Source organism: Onthophagus taurus, chromosome 3 (assembly GCF_036711975.1).
Source record: "Onthophagus taurus isolate NC chromosome 3, IU_Otau_3.0, whole genome shotgun sequence".
NCBI classification, from domain to species: Eukaryota; Metazoa; Arthropoda; class Insecta; order Coleoptera; family Scarabaeidae; genus Onthophagus; species Onthophagus taurus.
In genome coordinates this window covers 17651103-17677819 of record NC_091968.1, presented here as the reverse complement: position 1 = coordinate 17677819, position 26717 = coordinate 17651103, and the positions used below count along the sequence as shown (strand labels likewise).

The window sequence follows — 26717 nt, the reverse complement described above, 5'->3', positions numbered from 1 at the left end:
TTCCGATATTTTCAATAAGTTTAATGTCACACCGGTATACCGTGCTAATGCTAAATTGGGCCAATTATTAACTAATAATAAACACATATTAGATGATAAACTTAAAAGTGGGATTTACAAACTTAATTGTAACGATTGCGATTCCTTTTATATAGGACAAACTGGAAGGAATATCAGTACTAGATTCAAGGAACACTTAAATAAAGAAAATTCTACTTTTTATAAACATTTAAAAGAACATAAACATAAAACTGATATATCAAAAATTAAACTTCTAAAACATCTTAATAAATCCAGCAAAATGGACCTATTTGAGGAATACTATATAAAATCATACCACATTAAAAACCCTGAACATATTTTGAATGAAATTACTGATTTTAACAATTATAATAGATATTTTACACCTTTCATATAATTTCAAACTCACCGCTCTTGCATTTGGTTTGTCACATCCTGATACCAATCTTTCATTTTCTTAAGTTGTCATATTACTTACTTCCTCTTTTAACTGACCTCAGTCCGTTGTAACCAGTCGATATGTGCACACGACTCAAGTTTTTCGGTAACACTTAACGTTATAATACGCTTTCAATAATATTAATACCCTTTTCTTTTAGATTTTTAACGATAAATTCCCTTTTTATAACACGCCTTCAGCTTTCACATTTTCTTTTACGCCTGCCTTCAGCATTTCAAAATTTTATTAACCTATCACCCGAGGTTGGAGTTTTTAACCTGACATGGTAAACCCACGCCGTTTTCAAAAATTTCACTTTTTTCTTTAATCCAAAATTATATTTTTAATCATCGGTCCGTCGTAGTTTTTTGTAAGAGAAATTTTTCCACATGATCATTTTTTCACGTGTTCATCATTCTTAGTTTTTGACGGTAAGAACTTTTTATAATTTTTAATTTTATATCACCAACAAAAAAACCCGTCAACTAGTAATAATTATGTTCCATATTATTCTAGTCGTACCTGAAGACGCTTTTAGAAAAAGCGAAACATTGTTGTACCGAAATTAGAAAAAAATAATAAATAATCATCGTGGACTTATTCTTTTTTATCCTATTAAGAGGAATAAAGGCTATTTATTAGAAATGTACGAGATAACTAAATTTAAAAAACAGAATCCTGGCAAAATAGCATTAAACGAACAAATAAATCACATTATATAGTAATTTAAAAGATCCTTTTAAAAATCTTTAAAAGAAAAACTTTTTTTCCCTTCCTTTTCTATATTCGACTTGAAAAACAAGTTTATATATTCTCGAAATACTACTTGTGTTATTTTATTTTAAGAAATAAGATGTTAAGTCATTGTGTTGTGTTCGTATAAAGATGTATGGTAATTGTTTTAACTTTTAAAGTAGTAATTTGACGTAAGTTACAAACTAAATAAGGAATTTTCTATTTTAACGTGTAAACCTTTTAATATGTAGGTGTCTTCTGAAGATGGTAATTTAATAACCGAAACCGTATATGGTCATTTTATTGCCTAAATTTGATAATAGACGATGTCTGCGCCTTCGTGCGGTTGCCGAAACTTTACGGAAAATGAAAGCGTGGTATAGTACATAGAATCTATTTAAGGAAAAGCAAGGAGTTGCTTTTTTCAAAAAAGGGCAAAGAAAACTGTTTAATACTTTAGAATCAACTTGTGGATCTCACACATTACCTAACATCCGTGTACGATAGCTGTTAACATTCTTTTATCGCTTACTTAACAATAAACTCAATCAAACTCATCAAGATAAACCAATACTGTGATATTGGTTGCATACTTGCAATGATGACGTCAGGTACGATAATTAATTAACACACTGTACATTTCAAGCTGTTTAATTGCTTCGCAGTTCTGGTAATAAAATATATAGGAAAACATAAAGAAATAAAACAACATACATTTAACAAGAAAAAATACTTTTTTTTTAGTGTGTATAGATGCTTATATACAAACAGACTAATAGACAGACATTAAAAACTATTCCCATTTGTCGTTTTAAAAATAATAATAAAATATAGCTTAATACGTTAAATACATCAACTCGAACTTATTCATTAAAAATAATTATTGTATTAAAAATCAAATAATTACTAAACAAAATCAGACCCTCACAAACAGTTATCTTAAAGATATTAACTACAACATCCTTTTTAGATCAAGTATTTATGATTGTTTGATTTATTTAAAAAAGAAATACAAAATATGTTGTTCCTGTTGCGTTATTTGTTTATCATGTTTTTATATATTGGTGAAAATAAGAAATCAAGAAATAATCAGGTACTATTATAACAAAAAAGAATTAAGTTAAATCGTATTTAATAAAAATAAAAGAAAAATTAATAAAGCTTTATTACAAGTTACTGCACCCCCATTTAAACTTACTTCATTACTTCAACAAATAAAAAAAAATGACTTACAACCTACAACCGCATTAAAAAAGCTAATCTCGATATAGACACGATAATCCACCTAAAGCTCCTACGTTTCTATAAAAAAAATAAAACGAAAAAGAAATATAAAAAAGAAATCGGACAAAATGCTAAATTTTTTTAACCACTAAATATTTTTTAGTGTCTTTTTTTTCACACCGCCACTGTCCCCGTACTAACATGTTTAACTTGACACTATAGTGCACTTGGAATGAGAGCAATGCGATTAATAAAGTTATTATTTTGATCTCTCTTATCGGTTTCCTTTTATTTTTTTATTTCGTGGGTAAACGTTTCAGCTTTCCGCCGTCGATTCGCTCGGTTGCCGCAGGAGACATCCCACCGCTCCGAAGTAACCTTCGTGTTCGAGGAAGAGCGCCTTCATCGTTCCCTTTGACCAGTAATCCATTGCGAAAGCTAATAGCTTCATTGAAATCGGATTTACGCGTAAGAAGTTTCCTATGAATAACACCTAAAAGGAAAAAAGAGAATAATTAATATATTATTGAGTTAATATTGAGTATGTGAGCAAAATAATAATTTTAAAGTTATCATATAATAATAATAATAAATGACTTTATTCGTTCACTTACACCTATATACGTTATACAAATTATATTTTATGCATATAAAAAGGTGAACGAAAAAGCGAAGTTCAGTAAAATACTTATTTTCAACTTAACCTTAAAAAAACAGATACGTAATATAATAACGAAAATAATACCAAAAAATAATAATAATAATAATACAACCAAAACATAATAATATAAAACAATAATTCAAAAAAAAAAAGAAATAGCAAATAATACTGCCATCTGTAGTGAGAACCTTGCACACCCTCTAATGTTTAAACTCAGCGATGTCACGGCGACGGCTGCTATATTATCGTAAATCAAATTATGCACTAAATACATGAACAAATAATTTATTTTTGAATGACCTTATCGTATTACAACTTCTGATATCTATCGGGAGACTGTTAATAACTGTTGTAATCTGATAAGTAAACGAATTTTTAAAAAATTCAAGCGAGTGTAGAGGAGGAGTTAGTGTATCTTTAAAACGGACTTTTATAGTGTATATGTCTGATCGAAATACTATTTTTCTATATAGATACGGTGGCTTTTCAGTTTTTAGTATTGTAAAATATAAACACGCCGAATGCAGAGCTCGTAGCTGCTTCATATTTAACTAATTTACCTCCCGCAACTTATGACTTATATGTTGGCGACATAGTACATCTTGGTTTAATCGAGCTGTTAATACAGGGTGTTCCGGTGACTCGGGGCATAAAATTAACCTCATATACAGGAGCAAAAATGATGACGATTCGTGAAAACAAATTATTATAAAAGTCTTCAAATGGCTAAGATATGGGCCATCAAAGTTCAGAAATTTTAACACATTTTTCTAAATATTTTCAATACTATTTATGGTAGAGCGTTGAAATTTGGTACAGGGTAAACAAATATCAAGCAAAATCATTGAACCAATTTTGACTTTGATCGGGCGGCGACAACCATGCTATACAGTATGTACCTAAAATTTGTTTGCTCAGAATTTTTTTGTTCGCTCGTAACCCTACATTTCCTTTTGTACTTTTTAATAGAAAATTTATTTTAGAAACTATTATCACTCTTTGAAAATTTTTATAACATTTACCATTTTCGAGTTATACGCGAAAATGTTAAGCTTTGATTTCAATCGTAACAAACAAAAAAAGGAAACATATTCCGCAAGATGACAATTCAAAAACGAACTGAGCTAATAACCATTATTTGCATACATTTCTAAGTGCAGACTTAGTTAAATCCAGTGTTAATTTATTTTAGTTGAATAAAAAAATGTAATTTCCAAAACAATAAATTTAATTTTCACGGTTACAACAAACAAGAAAATAACAAAAATTCTAACAAAAATCTTAACAAGAACAATAAAATTATAAACAAATAGTAATAAATAAAAAAGAACAAAAAAATACTAAAGCAGATGTTCAAAAACACTCCCGCCGGCATCAATGCACGCCTGATATCGCCGTCTTAAATTAAAGCGCACTCTGCGGAGAACATCGATCTCAGTTCGAAGTTGATCAAATGAATCAACAATTCGCAACCTCAGTTGATCAACTCGTTTTCGATCAACTGATTTAAACGCAGTAAATTAGCAATTTAACGCGTCCCCATAAATAAAAATCTACAGGTGTAAGATCCGGCGATCGGGGGGCCAACTTATCGGTGCACCTACTCCTAGTCCAATCCACCGTCCCTGAAAACGTTCCCTCAGAAATTCTTGGACAGCTTGTGTGCTATGCGCAGGAGCACCATTATGCATATACCACATTGCTTGCCTTGTGTTTAAAAGACCGTCATCTAAAAAACATCTAATTCCTCTAAATGTCGCGTGTATGTATGTCCATCCTTGCCAGCTTTGATGGCAAGAAAACGGGTCCAATAATTACATCGCCCACAATGCCAGCCCAAACGTTAATCTCCATTGTGATTTCCAAGTTTTCTTAAATCTTGGATTTTCGTCCGCCCAACTATGTAAATTTCTCAAATAGAAGATTCTATCTTTAGAAAAAGTGGATTCATCTGTAAAAAGCACTTTTTCTTAAAACTGATCATCAATTTGGATTTTGTGCTGCATTATTTGGCAATATTGCAGTCGCAGTGGGTAAAACGGCTTAAACGTCCCATTTTCCCTTAAACGGGTTTCAATCCTTAAAAATGTTTTTCGATTGGGCGCTCTGCGATTCGGAAATTTCTCCCGATAACGCTTAACGGCTGCTACGGCGTTTCCATGACATTCCCCTAATGTCAAAATCATGTCAGTTTGTTCACTAAATGTGTAACTCTGCATTTTGAACACTTAAAATTAATAAAAACTTACCTAACAAAAAACTATCATTTGTGTTTAAACGACATAAGCAAGTTGACAGCTCAATTTGTTTCTTTAATTGCCATGGCCAACCTTGACTTTTTCGAAGATTTTTATTTTTTAGTGTTACCATTGAAATCGAATCTTAATATTTTCGCGTATAACTCGAAAACGGTCAATGTTATCAAAATTTTCAAAGTGTGATAAAAGTCTCTAAAATAAATTTTCTATTAAAAAGTACAAAAAGAAATGTAGGGTTACGAGCGAACAAAAAAGTTCTGAGCAAACAAATTTTAGGGACAGCCTGTATAGCATGGTAGCCGCCGCCCGATCAAAGTCAAAATTGGTTCAATGATTTTGCTTGATATTTGTTTACCCTGTACCAAATTTCAACGCTCTACCATAAATGGTATTGAAAATATTTAGAAAAATCTGTTAAAACTTCTGAACTTTGATGGCCCATATCTTGACCATTTGAAGACTTTTATAATAATTTTTTTTCACGAATTGTCATCATTTTTGCTCCTGTATATGAGGTTAATTTTATGCCTCGAGTCACCGGAACACCCTGTATACACTCAACTTTGTATTTCTCATTTAAATAATCGAACATTTTCGTTAGCGGTTTATTAGAAAGTAATATGCCTTTTTGGAACGGAATCATTTCGTTATGAGTGCAACTTTTTTAACAAATTCTGACATTTGTTTCAGTAATTCCTTTTGCGTCTCAATATCTGTGCCAAAAGCATTTCGATTTGGACAATTTTTGTGAATTTAGACCGAGAATTAAATAAATCAAACCAATCATTGAATAATTGGACTATTTCTACTGCCTTTTTCCAAGAACTATTTTTGGGCATTAATCCATTTTTTCCGCAATATTCTATGCTTTTTGCTACTGAGTTTGAGAAAACTTGTATACCTAGCCGTACCTTTTGTCGCATAGATCCTTTAACATTAATATGCTGTTGAGTCAACTTATGGGCAAATGTTAGTTCAGATGCAGATATATTTATAAGGTTTTGAAAGTAGTCAGCATTTATCAAGTAAGAATCAATAATAAATCCTTGATTGATAACATGATTTCTAACAAGTTTTATTAAACACATCACATGGGTGAACAAAAAAGCTAGTTTTGTTATGTCCAACATTTAATTTAGACCACAAAGATACGTTTCCTGAACCCATATCACTTGAAATTGCTTCGACAATAAAATTTGCACTATAGAGTGCTGAAATAATTTCTTCTAAAGTCCTTAGTCATCGGCTGATCGAACTGATAATATATGGGCTGCTTAAAATGTGAAATTAATCCACGTACCATTACTGTTTGACAAGCTTTGTGTGGCCCAATACATTGTTTAAGTTTTTTATCTATCTTGTTTGAAATATAGACTTCATCAAAGGATATAACACAAAGTCGATCTAGTTTTTTAAAATCTATTGATTTTTTTCCTGACTACACTTTTCAATATTCCGTGGCTAACATCAAAACCGCTAACCCAGCTTCTCAGTGTTGACATAGCTGGTAAAAGGTAATTGTTGGCTCTTAAATATCTGTATGCTTTAGGACTGACACTTCGTAAAGAAATAGCAGACGTAATGTCTTGCGATGACCAGCGAATTCTCATATTATTATCAGGATGTAGAAGCTTCCTGATCTGCCCTGGACTAAAAACTTTTAATAAGGCAGACTGGTATTTTAGTTTTGTAATATTTTCAACTTCTTCATTTTTTTTTGAAGTTGGTTGTTCTGGGTTTCCAGAATTTTTACCTTCTTTTTAAGCTCGATAATCTCATTTCCTCTAAAAAACAAATTCTGTAAAAACAAACTGTAAGCGCTGTAATAAAGGGAGAATACACGACATCACAGAAGTTGAAATGGGAAAGAACTAACGCATTACAAAGCATAGTTTTAATTTTTTTGTTTAAAAACTTTCTGTTGCTATATATTGACCGCAAATTAGCGTAAGCTCTCTGAGTACATTTATTTATATGATCAATAAATCTCAGCTTTTCGTCAATAATCAGGCCCAAAGTCTTTGCCGACGCTGCAAAGGGTACCATCACGTCACCAACACAAACATCAAGGCTAGACTTAATTGAATCACGATATTTCTGCGGTGAGAATAAAACCAGTTAAGTTTTCATCGAGTTAATTTTAAGGCCATGCCTGCGAGAGATCTCAACAACATTCCGTAAGTAATCATTAATGTGTTGATTAGCTAACGCACACTCTGTTGGCAAGAAACTGTGGTACAACTGATTGTGAGTGTCGTCTGCATAAAAATGTATTCTGCAATATTTTAAGTGAGAATAAAATCTACTAGTGTAGACAGTGTATAGAAGCGGACCCAGGACAGAACCCTGTGGCACACCGGACCTTAAATCCATAGGACACGATAATACCTCATCTATAATAACGTGCTGTTGCCGATGCGTTACATAATTATATAGCAAAGTGACTGCAATATCATCCAGCCCAATAAACTGTAACACAGATCGCAACAGCATGATCAATCGTATCGAATGCCTTCGAAAAATCTAACAGACACAATACAGTAGCTCTGCCCCTATCCAACTCCCTCACAATATCGTCAACAAAGCAGTTGCACAACTGTATCCCGAGCGAAATCCAGACTGTACATCTGGTAAGATTTTATTTTTATCTAAGGAAGTACACTTATAGGTCTGAGATCAGCAAACACTAAGGGCCGACTAACTTTAGGCAACGGCTTTACCAGTGCTATCTTCCACACTATTGAAATATACCCTCCGCCAAACAATTTATTATATGTGTGATATAATCTGTAATGTAAGGACAACAAAGTTTAATTAGATTTATATTCAATGTATCTATTCCTGCTGCACTTGTTTTTATAGAATTTATAATTTCGTATATGTCAGAGTTACTTATCCTTTGAAATGTAAAAGTGTTACTATTAATTTGATTACTACTATAATATCTGTACAAATCATCATCGAAAGGTAATAAAGATGAAACAGAATTGACATAATAAAAATTTAAATCATCAGGTCGTGGAAGATGCCCTGGTATTGAATTGCTCGCAATACCGCCCATACCTACCGACCTCAACGCATTCCAAGACTCCAAAAATGCCTTACGTTTACTATCAATGGCTGCATTAACCGTATTTCTACATGATTTATAATACTCCCACGCATGCACTGATTTTTTTAATTTATACTTTTTATATGCATCATCACGGAAGCGCTACATTAATCTAATAGTGTCCGTTAACCAAGGAACGGGTGATTTTGTAAACCTGTAACGTTTTGAAGGAAGATTGAAATCTATTACAGATACTAAACTGTTAGTAAGCTAGTTAATTTTATCATCAACGCTTACCATATCAAATATAGAGTAAAGGGGGAGCCTATACAAATCATTCAAAAACTCCTTACGATCAAAATATTTAAACGACCTCAATGTTCTATACTGAGGATAACGTGATGGCAAAACAGGCGCAATCTCACAAAACACCAGCTCATGATCTGATATGCCACGTGCAACACCCTTCGCCCTTATCATCCATAAATCAGATGTGCAGATCACATCTAATAATTTTTCAGTGGTATTTGTAATTCTTGTTGGCGAATCAATTATTTGAATCAAGCCCACTGAATCAAGCATTTCTAAGAAGCTCACACTGTCATTGCCACCATGAAGTACATCACCCACCAAAATAAACATAATATAATACAAATTTATATTGTGATGAGCTCATAAATACGGAATCAAAGTTTTCAATCTATGCGCGATTTGGAATAATATTTAGGAATACTCTAGTGTTTGTCACTGAATATAATTTATGGTAAAAGCCAACATATATGGATGACCTGAATTGAGAGTGGGTTTGAGTAGCACAAAGCGTTTTGTGAATACTGAACTTGATATTGTTCATCTTACTTATGGTTCAAATCTCAGAACTATGTGGAAGAGACCAGAAAGATCTATTATACGCTGATGACTAACCGGTGGTATTAAGTAACAAAGCAGAGCTGGAAAGAGCGATAGGAACTTGAAGTAAGCATTTTAAGGAACACGGCATGAGAATTAATTTTAACAAATAATGATATTGTATCATAATGGAAATCTGGAAGCAGATAAATATAAACCATAGGATACTTCCCACATTTAAATTATTTGATGCGTAGAAGTTTTAGGATACTTTAACCTATGTAAGCAAATCATTAGTGCTTTCAGAAAGGTTAAAATCAAAGATTACTGCTATAGAACTGAAGATATTAAAAAAATTGCAACACCTAGAAAGAGATGAGTCACTAATCTGAAATCTTAATAAAACTGGAAGCAAGTAAAAAGTCGGTGATAAAAACATCATATCAATACATAAAGAATTGCAAGTTTTACAGCAAACCTAGAATTTCATTGAACATATCATCTCATTCAGAGCATGCCTCACAGAGTTAGACAGTGCATAAACAATCGTGGGAATTGATGACATTGATACACAAAATCAAGAAAGTGTAACTGCCATGCAGATATACCGGAAGTTTTTTGACGCAGAAGTTTTGAGTGTTATTGTTGCGAAACAAATAAAAATGCTGCAACTATTATTTCACTCGGCCAGAATCAATAAATGGATGGATACCAATGAAGATGAAATGTGGAAGTTTTTTGCTGTCCTTCTTTATATGGGATTTGTAAAGTATCCTATAATAGCTGATTTTTATACAAAAATTGTATCATTCCAAAAGTTATGAGCAGAAATAGATTTCAACTATTGCTGAGATTGGTTTATTTTGCTGATAATTCGACGGCTGACAAAAGTGATAGGTTATACAAGGTTAGAAATCTAATTGACATGATGAAGGAACGATTCAATGTCGAATATGTGCCTGGAGAAATGATAGCTGTTGATGAAACAATGATTCATTTTCGTGGCCGATTATTATTCAAACAGTACATTCCCAACAAAAGTCACAACTATGGAGTGAAAATGTTCAAGTTGTGCAATCCAATTGGTTATAGATTGAGCATGTCACTGTATTCTGGACAAACAGTTACTGGACTGCAGTCTGCTGAACTTGCTGAAAGAGTAGTTATGGAACTTGCAGAGCCATATTTATCTGAAGGAAGGGTTATAGTAGTGGATAACTTTTATACATCAGTTCCATTGGTAATTTCACTTTTACAGAGAGATACCCATTTATTAGGTACCCTAAGGAAGAACAGGAAGTACTTACCAAAGGATATCATGACAAAAAAACTAAAAAAAAAGTTTTGAAAATTGTTGTTGGAAAGTGGAAGGACAAACGCGATGTTTACTTCCTAAGCACAAAACGTACTTTGGAAAAGATGACAACTGGGCGAAAAAACAGGTTGGGAGAGGAAGTTTGTAAGCCAGTTGCTGTTTTAGAATACAACAAGGGCAAGCAAGGGATAGACCTTTCAGACCAAATGTCAAAAAAAAAGTTTCGTGAGGATATTGCAACAAATAGATTTTTTATGAATTAATAAAGTTAATCTAAGAAAACATGAAAGTTATCAGAAATTACGATTGTGATCAAAAATTTATACCTCAAAAACAAAAAGAGTTATCTCAAAACGGACATTATCACTGAAAGGAAGATGCTTTAATTGATAATTGAGATAAGTTTCATGGTGATATTCCAATAAATCGACTTTTCACTTGCTTTAATTGTGGTAAACATGAAAGTTGTCAGAAATTACGATTGTGATCAAAAATGTATATCTAAAAAACAAAAAGAGTTATCTTAAATGGACGATATTTAAATCTACCGATTTCTTACATAACAATTTTTTACATTAATTCTGCTGATATTTGGCCAACGTTGGCCCATCCCACAAAAAAATCAAACATTGCAAAAGATTGCCGAAACTTTAATTGTTTGTTCTTTTCCAATGTTGGCAAGTTTACAAAATTGCGCAATTTGCTCAATTTGATTTAAGGACAACATTACACAGATTTTTCGCACAGACTTGACTAACATTTTTAAAGTTTTGTGCAATGATAAATTTTGCATTTTCAAAGTGTGCAGCTTTGACAAAAATTTTAATTTTGATCGTAAATTTAGTAATAAGTAAAATCTTAATATGTAACTGTTTATGTGATTAACGGTACATATAACTGTATAGTATATATATTTTGGTGTACACAGTATTATTACGTATCTGACACTAATACAATTAATGATAATAATTATAAAAAACTTTCATTGACCTTTCAAAAAGTGATTTTACGCCCTTGAGAAAAACCATCAGATGGTTTCACAAAGTAGCTTTTGAGGTTCTATTGAATATTGCTGTAGTCAATGCGCTTTTCATTTACAATTATTTTCACAAAAGGAAAATTTATATTGCCTCATTCAGGGAGATGCTTATGCTTGAGATGCTAGGTATTGAAAAAAGTGAAGAAAAGGATAATAACAATCGGCGAAAAAAAAAAAGAAATTAATTGTTACGCAGAAGCTGCAAAAGAAGGACGTTCAGTGGCACAAAAACAAGGAAAATTAGTTTCCACAAGATGTCATGTTTGTGACAAGTATATGTGTCTTCCATGTCTTACAAAAGTTTATTGAAAATGCAAAGATAATAAAGTCAAGATCTCATTGCACTTAAGTAATCCTGGTGATCCTCATGGCACTAAAGTAAAACAGTTGTTACTGCGTGCCATGAGGATCACCGGTGAACTCACATTTTTTTGCTTTTTACCCTCATATATACCATCTACATGTAAAAAAGATGTCGTTTATCAAAAAATGTGTACAATTTTTTTACAGTGGCCCCTAGGGAATTACTTAATTGGTTGTATGGTGGCAGCCAACGTGTTAATTATGTTTCAAAAAGACGTATTTACAAAAACAATACAAAACACTTAATCCATAACCTTCAAAATTAGGATAAATCCATTATTATAGATTAAGATAATAGATAAGTTTTGACAAACGGGCTTTAATTACTTTAAAACCTGTAAATTCAGCTTGATGACGAGACCAACTGTCTCCGTCATCCGTTTTGATGTTGTGTTTTTTCATCTGTGAAACTATTATGGTAGTACTCTGCCCAAATTCTTTTGGTTCATATCTTCCACAAACTTGGAATGTCTTTGGATAGCCAAACTATTATACCTTGTCAATTTATTGTACTTTCTTACAAATTTTTTGTGTGAAAGTCAACAAAGTGTAATAAAGAGAAATGATATAAAATAGAGTAGAATGAACAAAAAACTCGCTCTTTAAAGTCTCTGGTAAAGGTAAGTAATAAAATCGCTTATATCTTCAGTGTTCCACGTATACTGCGTGGATGAGTACGCGTTTCATATTTTGTATCTAAATGCTATAAACATTTAGAGCATTTAAATCCTCCTCGAGTTTCTGTTTCGGCCAAAAATCGACCGAAACGTTGGCAAGTGTGGCGCGGGTTACTTTTTAATTAAGGATCAACGCTACTTCAAAGGTTAATAATATGGGATAATTTTTATTTCTTTTATATCAGAAGGATTTGACGTGAAGATTTGGATAAATATTGAGGTAAGTATCTTATGTTGTAGAAAAAGTGGCTTGGTTGTGGTACTTTTTTCACCCGTTAAAGCCCTTACTGCTATCTTTTGTTGCAGGAAAATATCTTTCGCCACCGATAAGTTCCCCCAAAATCTTAATTTGGGGGAACTCATATGATGCCTTACTATGAAAGTTCGCAACGTACGTAGCCCTAGCTGTCTCATATCCAGCTATTGTTCTAATACGCCTGATAGTAAAAATCGCAACAGCTAGAAATCTTTGAAGATACTCAACATGAGAGTTCCAATTCAGATTTGACATCACGGAAATCCCTAGGAATTTTATTGGTTCCTGCTCCCGTCCCTAGGTTTTAATAATTCCAGTGTTCTTTTCAAGCTCGCATTTATCTTTCGATGTTAGCATGAAAGACGTGTCATCAGCGTATATATTTATATAGGGTATTAATAAACAAACTTTACACACGCTGGCAGGTATAGTAGAGATAAAAACAAGAAAAAAATCCTAATGCACATAGGTCCAATACTCATTGGTTTTCGAGATATGGAATTTTTAAATTTTCATTGTCAGCTTTAAATTTGAATGCGATATCGCGTTACCATTAACGCGATAAAACAACAGCCGCAGAAACTGCATGTCAATAAACATTTTGTGACTTATTCTTATTTAAGCTAGCTTATTTTCGCAATGGTTCAATTTACATTTGCGGAATACGCCGATATGCAGAAAAAAATCCTAATACACATAGGTCCAATACTCATTTATTTTCAGAGATATGGCTTTTACAAAAAAAAATTACAACACGCAACGCATTTAGCACACTCGTTATCGCGGAAGATTTTCAAACTGTCGTCCTTCCTCTTGTAAACGAAGTTGCACTCGTTGTCGAAGAGAATTACGCACTCGATTGAAAGCAGTTTGATTTCTTAGTTGCTGGCAACCGACTACTATTCTCTGCCAAAGTTCATCTTCTGTATAAACTTCCGTGGCATAAAGAATACCTTTTAAATGTCTTCAAACAAAAAAATCCATTGGCGTTAGATCAGGAGATCTTGGTGGCCACGCGACAGGTCCTCCACGACCAATCCATCTGTTTTCGAATCGTTCGTTTAAATAGTTTATTACGTTTAGCGAATAGTGGGCTGGGGCTCCATCATGCATAAAATACATGTTTCTAATAACGTCTAATGGCACATCTTCCAGTAACTCGTTTAAATTGTCACGCAGAAAGTTCAAGTAGATTTGACCATTTAACCGATTCGGTAAACGAAATGGTCCAATTAAAAAATCACCCACAATGGTTTCTAACATGAGTTGCGTGCGGATTTTCATCAGACCAAACATACTCTAACCGTAGATGATGAATCTTCTGTAAGTGATATGGATGAAGTAATTGTTCTTTAAGGGTCTGCCAAACAGATACAGGATTTACGCCGATAGCTCTACTTATTCGCCTGGTACTCACGTGGTGATTATTATCTACAGTTTGCAAAATATTATCTTCGGTGTTTGGCGGGCGGACTGTACGGGGTTTGCCAGTGTCTGATTTTGGCGGCTTAAAGCATCCTGTTTCTCTGATCCTACGGTCGACTTCTTGAAAGGTTGGATGAGATGGAATATGCCTCGTAGGATATCTCTGCTGGTAAATTCGTCTAGCTTCACGCGAATTTCGACGAGCTTCGCCATAACATAAACGCATATCGGCGTATTCCGCAAATGTAAATTGAACCATTGCGAAAATAAGCTAGCTTAAATAAGAATAAGTCACAAAATGTTTATTGACATGCAGTTTCTGCGGCTGTTGTTTTATCGCGTTAATGGTAACGCGATATCGCATTCAAATTTAAAGCTGACAATGAAAATTTAAAAATTCCATATCTCGAAAACCAATGAGTATTGGACCTATGTGTATTAGGATTTTTTTCTTGTTTTTATCTCTACTATCACCTGCCAGCGCACAGTGGTCCCAAATCCCAAATTGCTGGACAAAAATCGAAAAATGAAGTTTTTATTTAGGGAATTCTAAGTATTGGGTCATGTAGAGGGAGATTACTAGCGTCTCTTTCAAGCGTCGGGAAGTGGCAGATATTGCGATTAGCCGTGGGGATCTTATTCGTAACGGAGCATGGGAGCAGATAGCGTTTGTCGTGCGCTACGCTTTAAAACGTCGGTTGTATTAAAAGAGTATTAACTTCGAGTAGGATTTAGCTATATCAATTCTACAAAATGGAATCTTCTCCTGGAAGTAAGTATAGTTCGTTTTTTTTCTATAATACTTGTCAATGTAAATTATTTAGGGTTTCTGTTGGTATTATCTAGGACCCTTATAAAATTTATGTTGTTTTCATGATTTTTAGTAACATTGTCAGTAACTAATTAGTTGAGGTTAAAATACTAATAAATTTTTAGATAAATACGATTTTAACGAAGTACATATTTGTTATAAAAACGTGCTACAAAGTAATTAAATAGAATAAAATACCTTTTCTAGGTAAGTAAATGGCAAATAAACACCCCACAACACTTTTTATGCACCTTTTCTTTTTGAATAACGAAAGCTCAAACGTCAATGTGACATATTTACTTCAAAACATGATAAAACAAAACTCCCTGTTAATTTTGCCAACTTTACAACAATTTGACAGGTATTATAGAAAAAAAATGAACTATATATTTTCTATATCAGTACAGATTTTCATATCAACCCCACACCAAGCAACAAATAATGTAAACATCTGCTGTATAATTACGTGCTCGCGACGAAAAAAAATTATGTCTACATAGAGTAAAAGTTAATAATTAAACATAATTAAGTGACCGGACAGGTTTCATATCATTCTTTAGACTCTTGACTATTACGTAACCAAAGATTAGCTGCCTATGACTGCCTTTTTCGTTTTCACCGCGTCGTAAATATTTGACGTTTCAAATAATTATTATTTTGTCAAGTTGATTACATGGCTTGCTACCTACTTGAATTTATTGAATTCTTTTTTGCTAGGCTCGCAGACACATAGTGAAATTCGCTACACTCGCGAGCAAATATTTCGTTTAGTTAAGCAGCATTTGAACGACAACGCAAAGGAAGCTCATGAAGTCATCGAGAATGATTTGTCTCAAAAACTATGCTGCTTGTATACGTTATCAAAGACTGAGAAACAAACGATTCGTCAATTATTGCACTCCATACGAACGAAGTGGCAAAAAGCTAGGAGGACCGAGGCTGTGTTTCTTCAAAAAAATACGGATTGGTTGAGCACATTTGTCGTCTTCGGGAAGAATGAGATTGGAAACTCTATAGAAAAAGAAGAATCACCTGCAGCTCGCGTTCGTGGTCGCCCTACGAAAAGATTTGAGAACTCGGGCGAACGGACGAAACGAAGAAAAATCGAAAATATACGTAACCAGTCCAGTACCGAAGCGCTTGCCCTTGCCACTCATATGAATCTTCGAGCTGAAGAAAAATTGGATGCCGCAAAAGTAATTCAAGATGTCACCGTGGGTAGTCCTACTAGAGCTTTGAAATGCAGGCAATCTTTACGTACTGTTTCAGCAAATTGCGATTCCGATGATGCTGCTTTGTCTCTAATGATTGAGTATCATATGTCCAAACATTCGTATCAGGGAATACGTTCCGGGGCGCTAGAACTTAACTCGAAAATATATCCATCTTACAAATGTGTGCTGCAGGCCAAAAAAAAATGTTATCCGCCTAAAGATGATATAACCATAACTGGAAGTAGGGCAGAAGTGAAGCTTCAAGCACTGTTGGATCACACAGCGAGCCGCATATTGTCAGTGCAAGAAGACGTTTTGACTTGCCTCTCATCCGATAAAATTTCTGAAATGAATTTGATTTGCAAATGGGGATGCGACGGAACATCCGGGCAAAGCACTTTTAAACAGAAATTTAGCAATGACGTTAGAGGTACATCGGATGCAACAATTTTTTTTACTTCGCTTGTGCCACTGCAGCTCATGTTTGTTGATGAGGTAAACAACAAAGACATAATTATTTGGCAAAATCCGCGACCCTCATCCCCTCGATTTTGTAGACCGATAAAAATCGAGTTCTTGAAAGAGACTGCGGAAGGAACGCGAGCTGAAGTAAACGGTATCCAAGAACAAATAAATCAGCTCCAATATTTTCATACGATTGTTAATGGAAAAGAGATTAATGTGACCTACAAATTAGCGTTAACAATGGTCGATGGGAAATTTTGTAACTCAATCACATCTATTACATCTTCTCAACGATGCTATCTTTGCGGTAGTACATCAAAAGAGTTTAACGACATCGACAAGATGTTGAAGAAAAAGATAAACGAAGATTATTTACAGTATGGAATATCTTCCCTGCACGCCTGGATTCGGTTGTTTGAGTGCCTTTTACATATTTCGTACAAATTAGAAATTAAAAAGTGGTCCTCGAATAACAAAAGCATCAAGGATCGTAAAAAATATATACAAGAAGGTTTCCGGGAAAAATTGGGTCTTTTAATTGATCAGCCAAAACACGGTTTCGGTAGCACAAACGACGGGAATACCGCTCGTCGTTTTTTTCAAAATTCAAGCGTTTCTGCAACTATTACGGGACTAGAAGAGGACCTAATAAAAAGATTCCACGTAATCTTACAAGTGATATCGTGCGGTTTTGAGATAAATGTACAGAAGTTTGAAGAATACGCTCTTGATACAGCCCGTAGATTTGTGCTATTATATGGTTGGTACTATATGCCCACTACTGTACACAAACTGTTAATTCACGGGACGAAAATACTACAATTTTCGATGCTGCCAATAGGACAGATGTCAGAAAAAGCTCAGGAAGCGTGTAATAAATACATAAAATCATTTCGACAAGATTTTTCCAGAAAATGTAGTAGGAAGGATAATATGGAAGATGTTTTTTCGCGGCTTTTGGTTTCGTCCGACCCTGTCATTTCTAGTTTACGTAAGCTGCCAGCAAAGGCAACCAAATCCTTATCACGCGAAGCAGTTGCGTTGTTAAAGTCAGCTAGTGTTCACAATAATAAAGACGTTATATCTAGTGACTATAGCGATAGTGATGACGATAGTTATGCTACGACTACAGATAGCGATTAATTTTCCCAACTTAAAAATAGGTTTGTTTATTAACTGTTTGTATTTAATGTAATTTGTCATTAAATGAGTGAATATACTCGAATATGTATTGTTTATTTCGATATTTTACCTATCTACTATATCCCACATACATATATTAGCATGTTCTTCTGTTCTTTCAAAATAGATTCGTGTTTAGCGACCTCGAAAACCCCTGAGTACCAGATTTCGTGAAGATTAATTGAATTTTGAAGAAAATTTTCCGCCATTCTTGGGCCGCCATCTTGTTTTTTGAAAATTTTACTTCAGATTCGGGTTCAGCGACCTAGAAAACCCCCGTCCACCAAATTTTGTAGCGATTACACAATACCTTCTATTTTTGTCCGAAGATTTGGGACCACTGTGCAGCGTGTGTAAAGTTTGTTTATTAACACCCTGTATATGCCTTCAGCGGAGATATTAACAGGAAGGTCATTTAAATAAATCATGAAAAGCAATAGACCCAGAATTGATCCTTGTGGGACAACAGAAGTAATATTGATAATTTCTGAAGTTCAACCCTTCCATTGCACGCACTGCATTCTATTGCTTAGATAACTACCCTCTTATATATTTTACTTAATAGTGTCATGTTGCACACAATCGAATGCCCTTGACAAGTCACAGCAGAATTTCTCGTCGAACGCTCGTGCCACAACATCAATCAAGCTTGTCAGAGCCAACTTTGATTATTGGAGAACTTTTATATAAAAAATTTTGTATAAAGTTAATATTTACCGAGATTCCATACATAATGAGCACCTCTATATGAATATTGGAATTCAAGCCAACATCCTTCACTACAAAAGGCTGTTATAACATACATCTCAACACAAGAGTGTAGCTAGTGAATAATTCATTAATGCTGTTGAATTAAACATTTAACATTTGATAATGGACGCAATAATTTATTGCGTCTGAGATTTTGTCTTATTAACCACCGACCTGTTTTACTTGTTTACGAATATCGAGACGAATATTGATCTAAACTTAATTAATCCATATCAAAATCCTAACTTTTGATAACATGGGACATCAACATTTATGTCCTTGCTGTAATAGAAATTCTTCTTGCTTAATAAAAACAAGATTGAGATTTCTAATTATGTCAGGGAATACCATTTGATTAATTAATGCATTTTTATTTTCTTTAGCTTGTCTATTTTCTCTTAACTTGGATATCTTTCATTGTTTCCCGATTCCGTTAGCTTTTATAATTCGAGCTTGTTGCAGCGTTTATGCAGCTTTGATTAGATGTTTCTTGTTAACTTGAACAATCATTTCTGCTGTGAATTGAGTATGTTTGTAATCGGTGTATATTAGCTTTAGTTAATCAACCCAAGGTCCGTAAAGCGTATTGTACAAGGTTGGCCAGACGAAGGATTTCAACGTATGAAAAGTTGACATGCCCTAATTGTGACATCACATGTTACAAACGCTGACGTTTCAAGAGAAAAGTATTCTATTAAAGTATATAAATTATGTAATTAAATAATAAAGAAAGAAAAATACATAACTTTCTTAATCAGAGTGTTTAATTAGGAAAACCAGTATATTTGAGATAAATTATTTCGTTTTAGTCTCTCGTCCCCACTGCTTCGTAACTCGTGACGTCACCCCCCTGCTTTCTCTTCAAAACGCGTTCTGCTGTCTTTGGCACAATGCGCTTTACGGACCTTGAATCAACCTACTTTTTTAAAATCGACCTTTATTCATAAGACACTTAAAAAACAAATAACTCGGTGTGGTGTGTTCCTGATAAGATTTTTTTATCGATAAAAGATAATCAAAAAATTAGTCACTATGAATGAGATTTGAGATCTAAAGGTGGCGTTATAAATAAAGCGCCGTTCGTCGAGACATTTTAATAGCATCCTTTTCAACAACTTCTGGTCAAAGTTTAAAGGTTTATAATTTTGTATCTGATAAAAGGTTTACTTTAATTTTTTTTGCTTGTTATTTATTTTTAAACACATTTAGCGTACTATATTGTATACGCATTCATCAGATAAGTATCTGATTTAATTAATTTTATTTGTATGTTACTTATTAAAACAATGAAGAATTTAGTAAAGATAAAGATTGAAAACTTACCCTATCTATCTTTTCTTGTAAAGCACACATTCTAGCAATTGACCCAATATTATTTGTAATAGTAACTAAAGTGGCCCTTGCTAAATCTTCTCTGCTAACTTTCGACCGTTTATCCCTCGAGTTCATCTGCCCAAAACTAGATAAAAAAGCAAAACTAACGTTTAAAATAAAAATAAAACCCACCCGGTTAAATTAGTAAAGTACTAACCTGCTCGCCACCAAATCGCCCTTCAGCCCGAACCTTTCATAATCGCCACCGTAAATGTCCCTAACCAATTTATCAACGTGCGTGTGATCGCCCCCCGTCGCTAATTCGATCGCCTCTTCAAACGTATTGCAACCGGTCAAGAGACAACATAAACCCAAGAACGTTCCACCACCTATACTATAAAAAACGAAACGAAAACAAGAAAAAAAATGTATTTGTTTGTAATTTTTTTATTTATTATTTTGAATTGTACCTTGTTCCTGAGACTCGCTTATAACTATCCGGACCATAAACGGCTAAAACGCTCACCCCAGAGCCGATATTCACGATTAAAAATGGATAAGGGTTCGAAAAATCATAAATGATTTTCGAACATCGAGCATCATCGGTTGGATCCGACCAATAATAGCATTCGTTACGGTTGTACGAATCGATGAATAGCATTCCTTTTAATAATGAGTCGAATTCGTCGAATTTCGCTAATCGCATATTAACTTCCTATAAATTACAACAAATTTAATTATTTATATATTAATAATTTAGTATAAGTACCCGAATAAAATTTTCTTCGAATTTATAAGCACCCCCTCCAGTTGCACAAACGATTTTTACTAAATTTGTTAATCCTTTTGATCTTGCCAATGATAAGAAATTTCCCATTTCGCTGGTTGGGAATCGAATAAAATGTAATGTTCCTCGTCTACCACGAATAATAACATCATCCATCTAAAATTATTTAAAAAACATACTTTAGTAATATTGAATTTAAGTTATAGAATAATTATTAAGTTGTTTTTTGTTATAATGGAAGTAATTTTAAATCCATTAACAATTATTTTTTAAATCCGTAAGCTCTAAAAACGAAAAACATGTTCGCAAATATATCACTTTTTTTAATATTCAAGGTTTCGGCGTCATAAGTTGACTTATAATTACCATCGACTGTTACCAGCGCAATGTGAACAATTTAAATAAAATTGGTAAATAGTTTGAATGGTTGTTATATAATTAAAAAAAACTGTACAAATATAAAATAACTCAACTTTTGCGTCAATGGAAGATAAAAACTTCAAATAAGAAGTTGTTAAATGTATACAGGAATTTTTATTATTACGGTTTCGGTCAATCAAACTCATCTTCAGCTTTTTAGGGACAATGGATGAACCTTAATTCTTTTTAAAATTGTCTTGCTCATTTCATAATTATGAATTTGTAACTTCTTCTTCCTCTAAGTAGTAGTCCATCAATTTGTCACCGCCGGTTTCTAAGTCCAAGTAAAGAAGGAAGGAACATACAGTTATGGGACTTAAAGAAAATCTTTGCCATTAACATCTTTATTAGTGATAGTTAACTCAACACTTTGATTTTTCCCTCAATAATAATTTGGAATGGTAGATATTTTTTTCCTCTTATATGTCCCATATTACAACAGTTTTCTTCGTTTAGTCATCATAATTACTTCTTTCTCTTTTCTCATCCGTCTCATCACTTCCATGTTGGCTATTTTGGAGAAGGCTAGACACTTTACCAGAAGACTATATATTATTAACAACAAATATTATTTCTAGAAGGCTAGATATAGTTCCCAGAAGACTCGCCATAATACGAGATATTAGTGCTAGAAGACTCGATATTGTATCCAGAAAATTAGATGTTGTTTGTCGTACACTAGATATTATTTCTAGAAGGCTAGATATTGTTTCCCGGAGCCTATATATTATTTCTAGAAGGCGAAATATTGTTTCCAGAAGATCAGATATTATTGCAACAAGATTAGATACTATTTTCAGAAGTTTTCCAGAAAACCAGTAGACTTGATATTTTAGTCAGAAATCTAGATATTTTTACCAGGAGGCTAGATATTATTGCTAGATGACTAAATATTATTACCAGGTAACAAGGTATTATTTTTAGAAGACTGAATACCACTGTCTATTGCGTGCAGAACACTAAATACTGCTAATACAAGATTATCTTCTTCTTCAAGTGCTATCTGCTTTCCAAAAGTTGGCAATCATTATGGAATTTGAGACTAAAGCTCTAAATAGTTGGTTGCTGGTGCATCCAAAATTTTTCCTAAGTTTTTTTGCTGTTGTTTGAACAGAATTCCACAATCAACACTTAATTATAGCATGTTGGCATCCAACTGAGACAACAAAACCGCATGCAGTGAATTTATTTTTTCTCTGTAATACCACTGTTGTGGTGACAATTAAAACTAGTCTTATAGGCTTATTGATTAGAGGCTATCCTAGAGGCTCTGCTCTTAAATACGAGATCTCATGACTCTGCGTTGTCGTGGAAATGAAGTTTAGTTTCTACAAAATACGTAAAAAAAGTTTTACGTTTCAAATTTTAAAAGCTAACCAACTATCATGACCACCACATCATGATAGACAAAAGACCTACGAAGAGTATCCTAAATTTCAAAACAAGAAGTAGAACATGCTGTGACTCAGACTATTTCTTGGTTCCTCAGCCTTGAGGTTCGTCTCCTTTCTATGGACCTGTTTCCTTTGATTTTTCCCTAAACAATAATTTGGAGTGGTAGATATTTTTTTCCTCTCATGATATGTCCCATATTATAACAGTTTTCTTCGCTTAAACATCATAGCTACTTCTTTCTCTTTTCTCATCCGTCTCGTCACTTCCATGTTGGTTATGTTGGAGAACGCTAGATACTTTTACCAGAAGACTAGATATTGTTTCTAAAAGACTAGATATTATTTCCAGAAGGCTAAATATTGTTTCTAGAAGATCAGAAATTATTTCATGAAAATTAGATGATATTTCCAGAAAGCTAAATATTGGTTCCAGGAGTCTCGACATTGTAGTCCGAAAATTGGATATTACCGCGAGAAGGATAGATATTGTTTCTAAAAGACTAGATATTATTTTCAGAAGGCTAAATATTGTTTCCAGAAAATCTTAAATTATTTCAAGAAAATTAGATGCAAGAAGGCTAGATATTGTTTCAAGGAAACTAGATATTGTTTCCGGAAGATCCAATATTGTTATATTTCAAGAGCATTAGATACTATTTCCTGAAAGCTAGATATTGGTTCCAGTAGACTCGACATTTTAGTCGGAAATCTAGATATTTTTACCAGAATGCTAGATATTTTTGTTAGAAGACTAAATATTGTTACCAGGTAACTAGGTAATGTTTTTAGAAGACTGGATACCACTGCCTATTGCTTGCAGGACACTAAATACTGCTAATACAATATTATCTTCTTCTTCAAGTGCAATCCGCTTTCCAAAAGTTGGCAATCATAAAGGTGATTTTCACTTTTAAGACTGCAGCTCTAAGTAGTTGGTTGCAGATGCATCCAAAATTGTTCCTAAGGTTTTTTGCTGTTGTTTGAACGGAATTCCAAATCCACATTTTATTGTAGCATGATAACATCCAACTGACAATAAAACCGCATGCAGTGAATTTATTTTTTCTCTGTAATAGCATTGTCGAGGTGACAATTAAAAGTAGTTTTATAGACTAACCATTAATTTTTATCTCAACTTTTAAAAGGATATACTTATTGATTAGAGGCTATCCTAGAGGCTCTGCTTTTATACACAAGATCTCATTGCTCTGCGTTGTAGTGGAAATCAAGTTTAGTTTCATGCTATACAGCAATCTATTTCATTTATTCTGGAATCCTGAGGTTAACTACGTTTCGGAACACTTTATTCTCGAATACTTGAACACACTTGATATTCGGGTCACTGACTTTAAAGGTAGATGCCTTTAAGGCATAAAAGGTTGTTAATTTCTATTATTGGCCTAAATCTTTCAAACAATAGTTTTTAACATCATTAGGTTGCTTTCTCTTCTCTTGGAAACAAGATATCCTCCACTATACCTTTTCTGGGCAGATGCTTTAGGATTTTTCTTGCGATGAGGTTGAAGTTGTTGGAATCGATCTTCAATATTGGTCATATCTTGATTGTTTTGCCCTAGATTGGAAGTAAAGATTTTAGCTAGATGTTCAGCAAACAACGTTACTTGTTGCTTATTATTACTTGATCAGGTTGAACAGGTTGTTGGTTGAAGGTCTTTGGTTGCCTTCCACAGCGAAGTCACTCTTTTCATATACTAAGAATCTTTCTCCTAAATATGGTGAAAGGATTTGGTATTTTTCTTTGAGGATGTCATTATTTGTATTGTTTGGCTTGATCGTCCGCTTGGGAGGTGTAATATATTTTATTCCCTTTTATTTTAAGGTAGGATTGACCTATCATGTGTGTCTCAGAAATGAGAGAGACATATATAAACTAAGTATTCATGAAGACTATGCAGTCCAGATAGCAATACGTATACCTTTTTAGTACTTAATTATTTTATTTTGGGCCAAGGACAGTAGAGTCTAACAGGACTGCTACATCCATTGTATTTTTGTAGTCCACTACGGGTTGGTTGCCCGCACTCTACGTCACACTATTTGCCACGCCTGGTTACCACTGGTAACTATCTGTGTTTTTAGAGGTTATTTGATAGACATTAATACGTCTAAAAACGTAAAACTTCAAAAATAATATGAATATGTCTAGGATATAACCTTTAAAAATACACAGCAAACGCATAGTGAGAATGAGTTCTCTTTCAGCAATAGAGTACACCATTTTTACGGAAACCCATGTAGGTGAAGATGACTAAACGGAAACAACTATTGTGACAGTTCTTTGGCAGTTCAGTGACTTTCTTTTGTTTCCACGCCTAACTGATTAAAATTAGGTTTCGATAGCGCTTACCGTTCTCCTGAAGTGGCAATGCCACGTGGGTTACTTGCCCACATAGCCATAGTCCTTATAAGATAAGCTTTCATTTGAGATCGCACGCGATGGGTCATTCCATTTAAAATTTTTGGGGAAGTATTAGTGTGGCTCAGGGGTAAACGTCAAAAGTGTGAATTATAGTTCAAACCGTTTCCCCCTTGAAATATAAGTGGACCTGTTTTCAGAAATTTTCAATTTCCTTTTGGTTTCTGAAATATCTCAGGCGGATCGTTTTCAAAAAATCACCCTGTATATTGTTTCCAAAAGGCTAGAATTGTTTCCAGAAGACTTGACATTATATCCAGAAGACTAGATATTATTGCTAGAAGACCAGATATTGTTTCCAGAACACTAAATATTGTTTCTAAAAGATTAGATATTGCTTCCAGAAGGCTAAATATTGTTATCAGAAGACCAGATATTGTTGTTAGGAGACTGTATATTGTTTCCAGAAGGCTAGATATTGTTGCCAGAAGGCTAGATATTGTTGCCAGAAGACTAGATATTATTTCTTGATTGTTCACACTTTAGTTATCTGGTAAGTGTTGTTGTATGCCACTGATTGGGTAGGACAAGAGAAATGTTCAGCTTCTTTTAGGTTGATTTTGATCTGGATGTCAATCTGAACACTTTCCCAGTCAGCAATTTGACTAGCAAGAATTCCTCAGACCACCCTATTTATTAACCTTTCAATTTTCTAGGTGTCAGTAAACCATTAGGCCCACTTTCCTGTGAGTGGCAGTTGCAGTTCTTGTCTTGGACTGCTTTCCTTAAATCTCTCTCTTTGATTGTGGTTAGGCTAGAGCCATAATTTACGTGTTTGGCGTTGTAGTCCACACCAACAATAATTTTTTTTCTTAAATGTATCAGGAGACACTGTTAGATGGATGTCCTGCAGATACAATTTTTTTAAGTTTTTGGCTAGGTCTTTCCAGGTCTTTGCTGGGGTTTCTGTTGCATTCTTTAAGCATAGGATATCCCAGGCTTTACTATATTAGGAACAATCTCTCCCTTACTTACTACCTCTTATTTTCTAAAGAATTATAATTGAAATCCATTTTACCTGTTGTTAATTTTGAAGTAGGTAAATAAGTTTGAATTTTAAATTAAATAAAAACCAGTTTAAAGGTACAGATTCAAACTTATTTACCTTACTTCTTATTTTCTTCAGATTTTGACAATTAACAAAGTGAGGTTAATTTAAAAAAAATTGCCAATACTTATACAAATACAAAAAGATAAAAAAACATTTTTTTTTCAGGAAATGAACTCTTGAATACATAACCCAAAAGGTCATAAAATAACAGATCATTCCAACAAATACAAAGTTCATTAAATGTAAATACACAATGCAAAAAATTATAACCAAGATCAAAGTTCGTTACAAAGTTCAAATATGTGACCTGGTTTCATACATATTCTTCAACATAAAACCTACCTGAAGATGTGTATCACGATGACCGGACTTCCCATAAGCAGAATTCCTAGTTAAATATCTCCGGATGTTTCTTAATGTTTCAACTTCTGAATCCAATTCATCCTTTGTAATGTCCTTCGGCTCAAAGTACACTAATTTACATAAAGTGCCACCAATATCCATTCCAAACCAAGGCATCACTAAAATAATTAACATTTAAAAATAAAAAAATCGAAATAATTAACTTATTTACTTAC

General features: G+C 33.6%; 1 protein-coding gene and 1 long non-coding RNA gene across 5 annotated transcripts in view; one reads left to right on the top strand and one right to left on the bottom strand.

Annotated features, from left to right (window-relative positions):
• Window positions 1-308: 308 nt before the first annotated feature.
• On the top strand, window positions 309-2911 carry LOC111419729 (uncharacterized). 2 transcript variants are annotated; one of them, XR_011640000.1, is made up of 5 exons: window positions 310-565; window positions 621-891; window positions 977-1386; window positions 1447-1572; window positions 2740-2911. It is a non-coding gene; the product is annotated as an uncharacterized lncRNA (long non-coding RNA). The 2 variants fall into 2 exon arrangements; XR_011639999.1 differs by having other exon boundaries at window positions 309-565; window positions 977-1572.
• Window positions 777-26717, bottom strand: part of LOC111419593 (pantothenate kinase 3 fbl) — a 31259-nt gene continuing 5318 nt past the window's right edge. For 2 of the 3 annotated variants that reach the window (XM_071195041.1, XM_071195043.1), the window contains exons 3-8: window positions 26482-26660; window positions 20820-20993; window positions 20521-20765; window positions 20268-20444; window positions 20060-20213; window positions 777-2912 (exon numbers count right to left, since the gene is read on the bottom strand). In XM_071195041.1, coding sequence (XP_071051142.1) covers window positions 2736-2912; window positions 20060-20213; window positions 20268-20444; window positions 20521-20765; window positions 20820-20993; window positions 26482-26660 — 1106 coding nt within the window. In that variant the 3' untranslated portion in view covers window positions 777-2735. The remainder of the gene's footprint in view (window positions 2913-20059; window positions 20214-20267; window positions 20445-20520; window positions 20766-20819; window positions 20994-26481; window positions 26661-26717) is intronic. The other variant, XM_071195042.1, reaches the window with a different exon arrangement.